At 52.5% G+C, this 12,001-nt stretch overlaps 1 protein-coding gene and 1 long non-coding RNA gene across 2 annotated transcripts in view; one reads left to right on the plus strand and one right to left on the minus strand.

The window, feature by feature from the left end:
* Positions 1-12,001, minus strand: part of SERPINA11 (serpin family A member 11) — a 13,076-nt gene continuing 1,075 nt past the window's right edge. The window contains exons 2-5 of the mRNA XM_036315758.1: positions 8,753-9,383; positions 4,630-4,903; positions 1,332-1,479; positions 1-613 (exon numbers count right to left, since the gene is read on the minus strand). Of these exons, the coding sequence (XP_036171651.1) occupies positions 410-613; positions 1,332-1,479; positions 4,630-4,903; positions 8,753-9,380 (1,254 nt within the window). The 5' untranslated portion in view covers positions 9,381-9,383 and the 3' untranslated portion in view covers positions 1-409. The remainder of the gene's footprint in view (positions 614-1,331; positions 1,480-4,629; positions 4,904-8,752; positions 9,384-12,001) is intronic.
* LOC118659575 overlaps positions 11,634-12,001 on the plus strand; it is an 18,789-nt gene continuing 18,421 nt past the window's right edge. Inside the window, exon 1 of the long non-coding RNA XR_004968644.1 lies at positions 11,634-11,745. This is a non-coding gene — a long non-coding RNA (uncharacterized LOC118659575). The remainder of the gene's footprint in view (positions 11,746-12,001) is intronic.

A 12,001-nucleotide genomic window follows, 5' to 3' on the forward strand; every position in this document is an offset into this window, starting at 1 on the left:
CCCTGGCGCCTGGGCAGTGACGTTTCAGGACAACCTCGTTTTGCTTTAGAGCTGACGGTGGCCACTGCGAAGGGGGAGACTCTGATTTCTCCTGATGTCCTTTGTGCCTTTTCCTGGGACACTTGGTGACGGTGGTGTGGCCATCTTCCAGGACATAACATGGAGCTCTTCTCTTTGTCAACTTTTTGACCACAGGTGAAGCGACACTAGATTCAAGGGGATTGTGGGGCGAATGAAGGGCAACGCGGAGCCACCTTCCTTGTGAGCATTGCTCTCAGTGCTCACAACACCCAAGGCAACTTTATTCGGGCCTCTGCACACGGATGAACATTCCTCCCATCGGCCTGCGGGTGGCTGAGGCCTGCCTGCGGGTTTGCAGGGGCGACAGGACCCTCGTGCCTCCCCGGCGTCAGCCTGCAGCTGGGTTGGCGACCTTTCCCAGGAGGAGTAAGCTCTGGGTGGTCACCTCCCAGACAAGCACCAGGAAAGGCCTGTTGAAACGGGTGTGGGGGGCCCACGTCACGTTCAGAGGCCGGGGCTGTGAGAGGAGGCCGGAGGCAGCCCCAGCCTTGGTTCCCCGCTCACTCATGTCCATGGCTGCCTTGTGCGACACCTAGAGGAGAAGAGAGGGCAGGGACAGCTCAGGACACTCCAAGGGCAGAGTCTGCCCTGTGGGGCACCGGGAGAGGCAGGCAGAGCATCCAGGTCTCCCAGGCCCTGCCTTCCAAGACGGCACCTCCAGCTTCGTGTTATTTTCCTCCTCTCCCCATCTTCCCCCTGCCATGTTCTGGGGGCTCACCCTGAAGGTGCATTTGCTCCGTGGTGGGGAGACCAGCGAGCCTGAGCCAGGCCGCAGAAACCCAGCAGTGCCCTCCAGAACGTTCTCAGCCCCCGGGAGCATGTGGCACAGGCCCAGGTATCATTTTCCACCACCAGCTGCACTTCCTCGCGCTAAGCCTCAGTTTCCTCATCTCTATAATGGCCTGCTCAGCCTCAGTCGGCGGTTCAGATGCGCTCCGTGGAACCGGCTGTCTGTAGTGCTGGCCCTCTGCTCGCCTCAGCCCTGTCTTAGGAGGAAGGGTAGGAGACAGAGCAAAGTTGTCCCACACCTGATGTCACCGAATGTGTCATCTCTATTCCGGACTCTGTCTCCTTGCTCTGAGGACTGGAGAGAGAGCTGGAAAAGGTGCTGCCGGGAAAGGGAGCCTCACAGGTTGTGGCATTAAAGCACCAGCATAGGAAGGAGAAAGGAGAACTTGACTTTCAAATCTACACTTCGTGTCAAGAGGGACAAGACCCCCTCCCACCTGCCCGGCCCGGTGGCCTCGTACCCGGAAGATGGTTCCATTCAGCCGCCCAAGGGCTCCTAGCAAGTCGGCTCCTAAGTTGAAAATGTTGCTGAGTCCGATGTGGGGAAGTATCTCTTCCAGGTTATATGCTCCAGAAATGGCAAACTTTGGCAAGTGCAAGTCCAGCACGCTGCGGAGAGAACCAGACAGGGAGACCCCCCTGGCCATGGGCAGCCTGCGTGCTGGCAGGAAGAAGTGCTTCCCAGAGTGAGGGGAACCAGTCTTCCTGGGACATTGCCTGCTGTGCCAGAACACTCCACAGCCCCCAGCCCACAGCCCTTCTCCTCGGACATTGTAGAGCTCTGTGGGCTCTTCCCAGAGCCCTTCAGGCCTCTCCGTCTGATCTGAGAAGGGGCACAGCGAGGGGGGCTTTCTAGATGCCCGGCACTGGGCCAGGGTTTTTACAAAGCGTAACTGCTCAGATCCACATACTTCCCACATAAGGCAACTGTTGTTAACATTCTCCTACGTCCACGTCTGCTCCTCAGCAAGTCCTTTTGGCCTAGCCTCTGAACTACTTCCTAACCCATCTGTTGGCAACCCCTATACAAGCCCTTCGCCTCTCACTGTCTGAGCTTCAGGGTCTGATGAGAGGCAGTGACCGTCAAGCGTGGGCACCGATCGCCAGCGTGACTCTCCTGCTCCTGACATGCCTTGACCGGCATTTCCTGGGTTCAGTTTGCAGGTTCTTTGAACACAGAGCAAACCTGTCCTTTTCTTTTGGGGGCTATTCTCAGTTACTCGACAGTTACTGGGGCACCTGCAAGCTGGGCTGGTGAACAACCAGCCCAGAAACTTCTGCCTCTAATGAATCCAGCTTGGAGAGCCGAATTCAGGTTAGGGAACCCTTACACTCTAGCTCCTGGGGGCAGCGTGAGGGTCCAGGTGCCCATGTGAAGTGGGGGCAGTCAGAAGTTGGGGTTAAACTGTGAAAAGGAGGAAACGGAGGTGGAGAGCAGGGCAGGCCCCACCCTTGAGGGGGGTTTGCGTAGAGTCGCCTCCGTACCCGGAAGATGGTTCCATTCAGCCGCCCAGGGGCTCCCAACAAGTTGGCTCTTGAGTTGAAAATGTTGCTGAGCCTGATGTGGGGAAATATCTCTTCCAGGTTATATGCTCCAGAAATGGCAAACCTTGGCAAGTACAAGTCCAGCAGGCTGCTGGACACACCCCAGGTGTCCACCCAATGTGCGTGAAGAAGGAAGTTACCAGGAAGTGTGCTTTCCCCAGGCTAGCGAACCGTCCTCCCAGCTGAGTGGACGGAGGGAGACCAGACCGGAGGAGGGGGGCAGGTCTGAAGTTTTCATGCTGAAAGCCCATTAAAATGCTGCTCTAAAATTTAACTCTGGCCTGAGAAACATCTGAGATTTAGGAAAGTCACTTGGGTTGATTTTGCTTCTTGAAGGTCCAAGTAAGAGGTCAAAACAGACCCATCCTGAAGGAAAACCTATTGGTCTAGAACAGTGGTTCTCAACCTTCCTAATGCCGCAACCCTTTAATACAGCTCCTCATGTTGTGGTGACCCCCCAACCATAAAATTATTTTCATTGCTACTTCATCACTGTAATTTTGCTACTGTTATGAATCGTAATGTAAATATCTGATATGCAGGATGTATTTTCATTGTTACAAATTGAACATAATTAAAACATAGTGATTCATCACAAAAACAATATGTAATTATATATGTGTTTTCCGATGGTCTTAGGCGACCCCCGTGAAAGGGTCATTCGACCCCCAAAGGGGTCACAACCCACAGGTTGAGAACCGCTGGTCTAGAAGATCCTATGAGACTTCCTCGTGAGACGGGGAAGAGGCAAGCTCACCCCAAGGGAGCTGAGGTGATGGGGTTGGACTCAGAAACTGACAGGAGCTATGTAGATTCACAGTCAACAAGGAAACGTCCTTAGACCTGGCCTCTGTCCTTGCCCCGTATCTCTTTTATTTGGTGCTGGAATCTCTGTCCAAACACAAAGCACCCTTTACTCTCCCTGGAACCTCGGTGTGGTTGGGGTGATGAGTGGAGGCTGGTGGTAGGCTAGAGAGGGATCACGAGGTTTGTCTGTACTCCGCCCCTCGACGCTGGTGGATTCTGTGATACTCTGGCCAACAGGACAGGACAGAAGCTGTCTTTTTTAGCCGAGGCCTTAAGAGAGCAGGAGCTTTCACTCCGTGTCTCCTTGGAGCCCAGAGCTGCCATGTAACAATATCAATGATGCTGAGCTGCTGTGCAGAAGACCAAGCTAGCTTCATGGAGACGCTGGATGGACACAGAGAGAAGGCCGGACTAGCTTCATGGAGACCCTACGTGGAGACAGAAGACCAAGCTAGCTTCATGGAGACGCTGCATGGAGACAGAGAGATGCCTGCCCAGCCCTTAGCTGGGACAGCCACCAAGCCCAGGCACCAGACATCTGAGCGGAGGAGTCTTCGTTCCCCAGCCCTAGCCATCATCTGACTCCAGTGCAGGAGAGACCCCAAATCAGAACTGCCCAGCTAGGCTGATCCACTCACAGAATGGAGAGAGAGAGTAGATGTTGTTTTCCAAGCCATTCCGTTTTGGGGTGGTTTGTTAGCAGCAGAGGTCATTAGAACTCAAGGCCAGCTTTCATCCCAGGTGCCTCCTAAGGGACGACACACCCCAAGAAGGAGCTGGCTCTCGAAGGGGTCTAGCCAAACTGGAAAAGACTAAAACTACTGAGAAAACCACAAACTGACAAGCAAGAGGCAGGAGGGGGTCAGATTGCGATCCCATTAAACTGGGATCTGATTTTACAGTGCTCTTCTTGGTTTTTAATTTCTTTAAGAAATGTTTTAATTAACAAAAAGATGCACTTTTAAGAAATTCACAGTGTCCTGTGAGAGTCATAATTATTCTTAGTAATTGTCCTTGACCTGATTTTTTTTGCCACAGCTGACCATCTTCTGACAGTAAATCATGATTTGGACAAAGGGAGAAGCAAGGGAAGGGAGGCTGAGCAGAAAGATGCCCGGGAAGGCGGAGAATGACTCAGCCCTCACTTTCCCTGGTGAGTACTTCTCACGCACCAGGTCGCTCCTCGATGCTCCATGTATATTCACGTGGCTAATCCTCCAAACAACCCAGTGTGGTGGTGACCAGGGCCTCGGTGTACAGGGGAGGAAATCTGAGGCCCAGAGGTAAGAAAATTGCCCAAGATCACAGCTGGTCATCCTAACCTAGGGTTGGCCCCTTGCACTTGGAGTTAAGAACTGCTCGGGGACCTGCACCAGGTGTGCCGGAGTCCTGCTCCTCGTCGCTTACCTGGGCAGGAGCAGCTGGCTCCATGTCCGCAGGGTCTCGGGCTGCAGAGCCGCCTCCACCTGCTGCATTTGCCCTGGGTCCGGGAGGATGAGCAGGGCCAGCGCGTTGCCGCTGTACTCGATCTGCAGCACCGTGCAGGCCCGCTCCTGGTCGTACAGGAACCTGTGCATTTCCTTCTGGTGCATCATGGGGATGTGGAGGGAGGTCCTCTCGTTCACGAAGAAGCTCTCTTGCTTTGGGGTCTGGTAGCGCTGGAAAGGATGCTTCCACTTGGCTTGGGACACAAAACCCATAGATCCGTGAGGACACAGAACCCATAGAACCATGAGAACACAAAACCCATAGAATCGTGAGGACACAAACCCATAGATCCGTGAGGACACCCAACCAATGACCAAGTATCGCCGATCCTCTCTCCACAGCCACTACTGTATCCAAGGCCACCCTCTTCCTCACTTTGTTCCACTTTAAGAACGTCCTAACTTATCTCTCCAACCCTCACTTCCCCCAACCCATTTTCTACATTATAGCCAGACTGATCTTCCTCAAAACCAGGGGTCCTCAAACTACGGCCCGCGGGCCACATGCAAATACAAATATTGTATTTGTTCCTGTTTGTTTTTTTACTTTAAAATAAGATATGTGCAGTATGCATAGGAATTTCTTCATAGTTTTTCTTTAAACTATAGTCCGGCCCTCCAACTGTCTGAGGGACAGTGAACTGGCCCCCTGTTTAAAAAGTTTGAGGACCCCTGCTCAAAACCGATGTGGCCATGCCCCTTCCCTCTTCCAGCTGTTTGGGAATCCTGGGTCCCAGAGACAGTCTAGGACTCACAGCACAGCTCCGGCTCATCATCTTTTTTTTTTTTTAATTAAATCTTTATTGTTCAGATTATTACATTTGTTCCTCTTTTTCCCCCCCCATAACTCCCCTCCTCCCAGTTCCCGCCCCACTCTCCGCCCTCACTCCCCACCCACTGTCCTCATCCATAGGTGCACGATTTTTGTCCAGTCTCTTCCCGCATCTCCCACACCCCTTTCCCCCCCAAGAATAGTCAGTCCATTCCCTTTCTATGTCCCTGATTCTATTATGATCACCAGATTATTTATTCACTTGATTCTTAGATTCACTTGTTGATAGATGCATATTTGTTGTTCATAATTTGTATCTTTACCTTTTTCTTCTTCTTCCTCTTCTTAAAGGATACCCTTTCAGCATTTCATATAATACTGGTTTGGTGGTGATGAACTCCTTTAGCTTTTCCTTATCTGTGAAGCTCTTTATCTGACCTTCCATTCTGAATGATAGCTTTGCTGGATAAAGTAATCTTGGTTGTAGGTTCTTGGTATTCATCACTTTGAATATTTCTTGCCACTCCCTCCTGGCCTGCAAAGTTTCTGTTGAGAAATCAGCTGACAGTCGTATGGGTACTCCCTTGTAGGTAACTGGGTTTCTTTCTCTTGCTGCTTTTAGGATTCTCTCTTTGTCTTTTGCTCTTGGCATTTTAATCATGATGTGTCTTGGTGTGGTCCTCTTTGGATTCCTTTTGTTTGGGGTTCTCTGCGCTTCCTGGACTTGTAAGTCTATTTCTTTCACCAGGTGGGGGAAGTTTTCTGTCATTATTTCTTCAAATAGGTTTTCAATATCTTGCTCTCTCTCATCTTCTGGCACCCCTATAATTCTGATGTTGGTACGTTTGAAGCTGTCCCAGAGGCTCCTTACACTATCTTCGTATTTTCGGATTCTTTTTTCATTTTGCTTTTCCAGTTGGGTGTTTTTTGCTTCTTCACGTTTCGAATCTTTGACTTGATTCTTGCGCTCCTCTGGTCTGCTGTTGGGTGTCTGCATAATATTCTTTATTTCAGTCAGTGTATGCTTAATTTCTAGTTGGTTCTTTATCACAACATCGAGGGTCTCATTAGATTTCTTGAGGATCTCACTACATTTATCAGCGGTCTCACCATTTTTTTCGAGGGCCTTACTAAGTTTATCGGCAGCTTCTAGACAGTTCTTGAGAGACCTTAAAAGTGTGGTTTTGAGCTCTGTATCTTCCATTTCTGACATTTGCGTCCTGTTTCTTTGTCTCCGCATTTTATTATCTTTTCTTGGTGCACCCCCTAGTGGTCTTTGTGCGCAGTCTTGTTGTAGTTAAGCCTTGATTGTCGGCAATACCAGGGGTGATTTGACCTCCAGGCTAACTGGCTATCCAGCTCATCTTCTTACTGCAGTGCTCGCAATCCCCCAGGCATCCCCCAGTTCCTTCTGTTTCAGTCCAGCCAATGTGCTTCACTCCTGAGGACACGTGGTACCTCTGTAGCTCGGGCTTCTACTTACGTTGCTGTCTCTTCTGAAACCCCTTCTCTCCGCCTCTCCTACAGCTTCATTCTTCATGTCTGGCTTAGACTCCTTCTCTCCCAGGGAGCCTCCCACCACTCCCCAAGGCTGGGCGAGGGTCTCTGTGGGAGCCCATGGCCCCCACCCCTCCCCCTGCAGAGTGCCGTTCCCACTGAGCTGTGACTGCCTTTTTCCTCATCTACAGCGCACGTACGTGCAACCCTGCGCTACCGGGTGGGGAACCGTCTCCTACCATAAATCTCCCAAGTCCTCTCAGCCAGCCTTCCTCCTGGGAAAAACATCAAACAAATCCCCCCTGAGGGTATTCTACGAAACACCTGGCAGTCCTCCTCCCCGTCGGCATGGCCATTAAAGGCAAGGAGAGGCTGAGAAGCTGTCCCCGCCAAGAGGAGCCTAAACTGACATGACTGAGTGTAAGGTAGGTCATGGATGGGACCTCGGAATAGGAAACAACATGAGGTAAAAACAAAAAGCATGAAAAGTATAAAGATATATGTATGAATTCAGGAAAGAACTGAAGTAAAAACAAAAACAAAAGTTGTGACATGTTCAATGCAACAGTCAGAATTATATAAATTATAACATGGTAATGACACTAACACATAAGTGTGAAATAATACAGGATGAGAGCATTTGTGTAAAATCTTTACACACATTAGTGTGTAACTGATGTACACACCCTTAATGAGCTCTCGGCGCACACACATGGGTGAGGGGGATGCACACCTGCCCGAGGACAGTCCTGGCCTCCGGGAGGGACAGAGGGAAGGAAAGGGGACGAGGGAAGCATTAAAAAGAAATTGAACTTTATCTGTCAGATTTTTTTAAAAGTATGAATCAAATGGTAAAATGCTAATGTTTTCATTCTTGGTGGGGGGAGTGTATGGTGGTTTTATATTTTTCTTTGTATATTTCTGTATGTTTGAAATCAATAATAATATAAAATAATATATTTGCCCGGCTGGTGTTGCTCAGTGGTTGAGCGTTGACCTATGAACCAGGAGGTCACAGTTCAATTCCCAGTCAGGGCATGTGCCGGGCTTGTGGGCTCAATCCCTAGTAGAGGACGTGCAGAAGGCAGCTGAGCGATGATTCTCATCATTGATGTTTCTCTCTCTCTCTCCCTCCTCATTCCTCTCTGAAATAAAAATATATGAATAAGTAAAAGACATCTTTCTAAAATTGAATTGTTAATAGAAAAGTGAGACTGAGTGTATAACAAAAAGAATCAGAATAAAAATAGAATAGAAAAAATAGCAAGAGAAACCAACTATTTGCAAATGAAGAAGTAGTGGTATAAGAACATTATTGAAATACTATAGGGCCGGTACATAAAATTCATGCACTCAGGGCAGGGTCCCTCAGCCGGGCCTGCGCCCTCTCACAGTCCGGGAGCCCCTGCCGGGAGTGTCTCTAAGCCAGCAATCAGACATCCTTAGCACTGCCCTGGAGCCTCTCCCACCACTGCCGCTGGGCTCGCAGCTGTGAGCCTGGCTTCTGGTGGCGCACTGACCACCAGGGGGCAGCTCCTGCATTGAGTGTCTGCCCTCTGGTGGTCAGTGCATGTCATTATGACAGGTCATTCCACTGTTCGGTTGATTTGCGTATTAGCCTTTTATTATAGGATGCAGGGGTCACTGCCTTAAGAAACATTTGTGACTTTAGGATGGTGTCTTTGAGGGAGAGGCTAGAGGTGGAGGGTGGGGCCGAGGTGGTGGGCGGAGCTGGAGGTGGAGGAAGTGATCAGTCTGCCAGGCTAGCACTCACCTTTGAAGAAGATGTAGTTCAGGAGAACCATGGGCGTGTCCTCGCTGAACTCCTGCAGGCCGTCCACCACCTGCCCGTACGTTTGCTTCCTCACGTAGTCATTCATCTGCCTCCAGGCGGTGGCAGAATCCGTGAGGTTAACAGAGAAAGCCACGGCTCCATACAGCTCCCTGATGTCGTCCAGAAAGCGCTGCCGAGGCTTCAGCTGCTTGTCCAGGAACAGGGAGTGGCCTACTTTCAGCTCCAGTTTGGGACTGGGCAGGCCAAGGGCGTGGATGAGGCTCTGGAAGCCGCGGTGGATGCTGGCCCGCGGGGTCTCCGTGAGGTTAAAGCCCAGGCCCTGCAGGATCTGGGTCGAGGTGTCGGCTTGGGCCCCGAGAGAGAGCAGGGCCAGGGTGCTGGCGATGCTCACCGGGGAGAAGAGGATGTTTCCTGGGGTTTGCGCTGCCAGCTGCTTGTACACGCGCAAAGCAAAGCTGGTGATGGTGGGTGTGACTTGGCGGTAGGCGGGCGCTGGCTCTGGGAGCCGACCCCTGGAGGCTTGAGGCAACCCCGGACTCTTGTCTCCATGGGCAGAGGCCAGGATCCCTGCTCCCAGCAGCCACAGCCACAGCCACGCTGGCTCCATCCTCTGAAAACAAGAGGTTGAGCACATCACTCAGTGACGCCACAGCTCCCCATTGCTCCCTCCACAAACCTCACATCCAGACTGTATCCCACAGGGTCATGAGGGCCCTGCAGAGGATGAGGGAGGGGGAGCAGCCGGGCTCGGGACCCTTCCCCCCAAGGCTTCAGTCAGAGTGGGGGCCTTTGTCTGCTCTACACATTGATACGTTACAGGATGTTGCTGAGAAAAGGACTCTGGGTTATAAAAGCAACTTCCATGGTCCCCTCCCACCTTCCCTCCCTCCCTCCCATGGTCTGTTTTCCCTGCATCCATCTTTCCTCCCTCCCCCCTCCCCCTCCCCCCTCTCTTTCTTTTTTCCCTTCTTTCCAGTCATTCCTCTAATTCATTACGTTTTAACGAGATGAGAATGATGCTCAGAACTCCTGAGCGAATGTTTAGGACATGGTGGCAATGCGTGTTGCTGGGCCTCCTTTGCATCTGGGTGTGACCATGAGCTATAATCTCGCCAGTCAGTCGGAGAGGAGAGGAAAGTGTGTGTAACTCCTGGGACAGGCCCCGGCAGGGGGAGGCGTGCCCTCTCCACGTTGGTCTTCCATAGCCGGAGTGTGGCTGTGATGGGCAGCCTCGGGGGCCTTGTGGATGAGGGCAGCCTTTGAGGGAGCCTCGCCAGAGATGGATGGAGCCTGGGGGCTGACGTGAGAGAGAGATCACCTCTGCCTCCATCAGGCTCGTTACCGCGAGAACCTCTTGTCACATGCCGTGGCTCAAACTCTATCTTAATTGATGCAGAGATTTTGGAAAGATTTCTGTTATGGGTTTCATTGTGCCCTCCCCGCCCCCCATTCATATGCTTAAGTCCTGATCCCCAGTGTCTGGGAGTGTGATTCTGTTTGGAGATCACTGAGATGTAGTAACTAGTTACGCTGTCCTTAGACTGGCCCTGACCCAATAAGACTGCGTCCTGATAGCAAGGGGAACTTAGACCTGGACACATTCGGGAGAACGCCGTGAGAGGAAGGCAGAGATGGACAAGCCCGGTTCCCAGCAAACAGCCAGAGACCGGAGAGGCCCACACGGCCTCCCTCAGCGCAGAAGGAACAGCCCCGCCCACACCTTGACCTTGGCCTTCTGGCTCCAGAACCAGGAGACAGTGCATTTCTGTGGTTGAAGCCGCCCCGTCTGCAGTCCTGGGTTATGACAGCTGAGGCCACTAGTCCAGCGTCTCTCCTGCTTCAGGCTCCACCCTGAGGAGCCAGCTCAGCTTGAGGGGAAGCTGCAGTGGAGACATGCCTGTCTCTGCTCGCCCTGCCCTGTCTAGTGCCCCGCCCCTCTCAGGGTCTCAACACCCCCCCAGGTGCTCACAGAGCCCAGGCTGCCACCGGAATCCGCACCTGATGTCCCAGTGAGGAGAGTGCCGTCCCCTGCTCCCTTCAAAACGGACACTTGCACCACCCCCTTCCATCCCGGCGGCCCTTGTCCACCTGTCCTGATTGTGTGTGTGTCCTAATCAGCACCTGAATACCATTTGCCCGGACCAGTGGCCTCTGGATAGATTACCAGCGCCACGGTGGTGTGGGAGACACCATATTTCTGCAGGTGCCTACAGAGCCTGTGCCCTAAATGCCCTGCCGAACCCCAAGGCCAGTGGTCAGGAGATGAATGCAGCCGTGGTGTTGGTGATGTTGAAACACTATGATGTTGAAACGCCGGTCAGAGGCCTGTGCGGCTCCAAGACCACAGCCTGCCTGCAGCTCTGCCGCTGTGGCTTGCTCACCACCCTCCGCTCACCGTGAGCTTTCTTTTGAGGGGGATTTGGAAGAAGCAGAGCAGTTGAAAATTTGGTCTGCCCAGGGGAAAACAAGAAATACAACTATGACGAAACTGTCTCTGGCTTATGCTCCCTGTCCCATTGAGTGGGCTACCATTTCCTACCTACTCTCACCAGGCGTCCCGGACTCGCTGAAGGGTCTGGTCCCAAAGGGGACGGAGCTGCTGCCAGGCCTGGGTCTGGATCAAGGCCCCGCAGTCACTCACTGAGCGACACTGTGCAAAGGAACCTCTCTGAGCCACGGGGTCCCCATTTGCAAAATGCAAATGGAATGCCTGCCTCCGGGCGGGTCACGTTGGCTTCCAGGACCTGCCGTGGCCTGGCGTCTGGCACAGGAGTGTGCGCAGTGTTCATCTCACCCTCTGCTGAGGCGGGGTAACTCCACCCAACCTGCCTCTTCCATTTCCAGAGAGACCCAGAGGAAGTGAAGCGCTGCACTCATTAACTACAGTGTGCCCACGTCCTGTTTATTTGTGGGGATATCAGACGCATCGTACCAGTGGTCCCAGCCGGAGGTGTCCTGCAATGCAGGGGAGGGTGAGTGCAGAGGGGGGAGTGTCTGGGACCATCTCAGATGGAGCAGGGGTGCTGTTGGAGTCCAGTGGGGGACAGGATGCTCTGAAAGGCCGGCTGCCCTGTGTGCTGGAGAGTAGTCCTGCCCAGATGCCCCCTTTGAGAAACACTGGCTACATGCCCTTTCGGTAGGAGAACCTTAAGCCATAGGCATTCGCATCCCTGCTGTGCATGTGGAGATACCCAGACGCGGGGCCCAGGGACCTGCCGGGTGAGGGAG

Source organism: Myotis myotis, unplaced genomic scaffold (assembly GCF_014108235.1).
Source record: "Myotis myotis isolate mMyoMyo1 unplaced genomic scaffold, mMyoMyo1.p scaffold_m19_p_60, whole genome shotgun sequence".
Taxonomy (NCBI): domain Eukaryota; kingdom Metazoa; phylum Chordata; class Mammalia; order Chiroptera; family Vespertilionidae; genus Myotis; species Myotis myotis.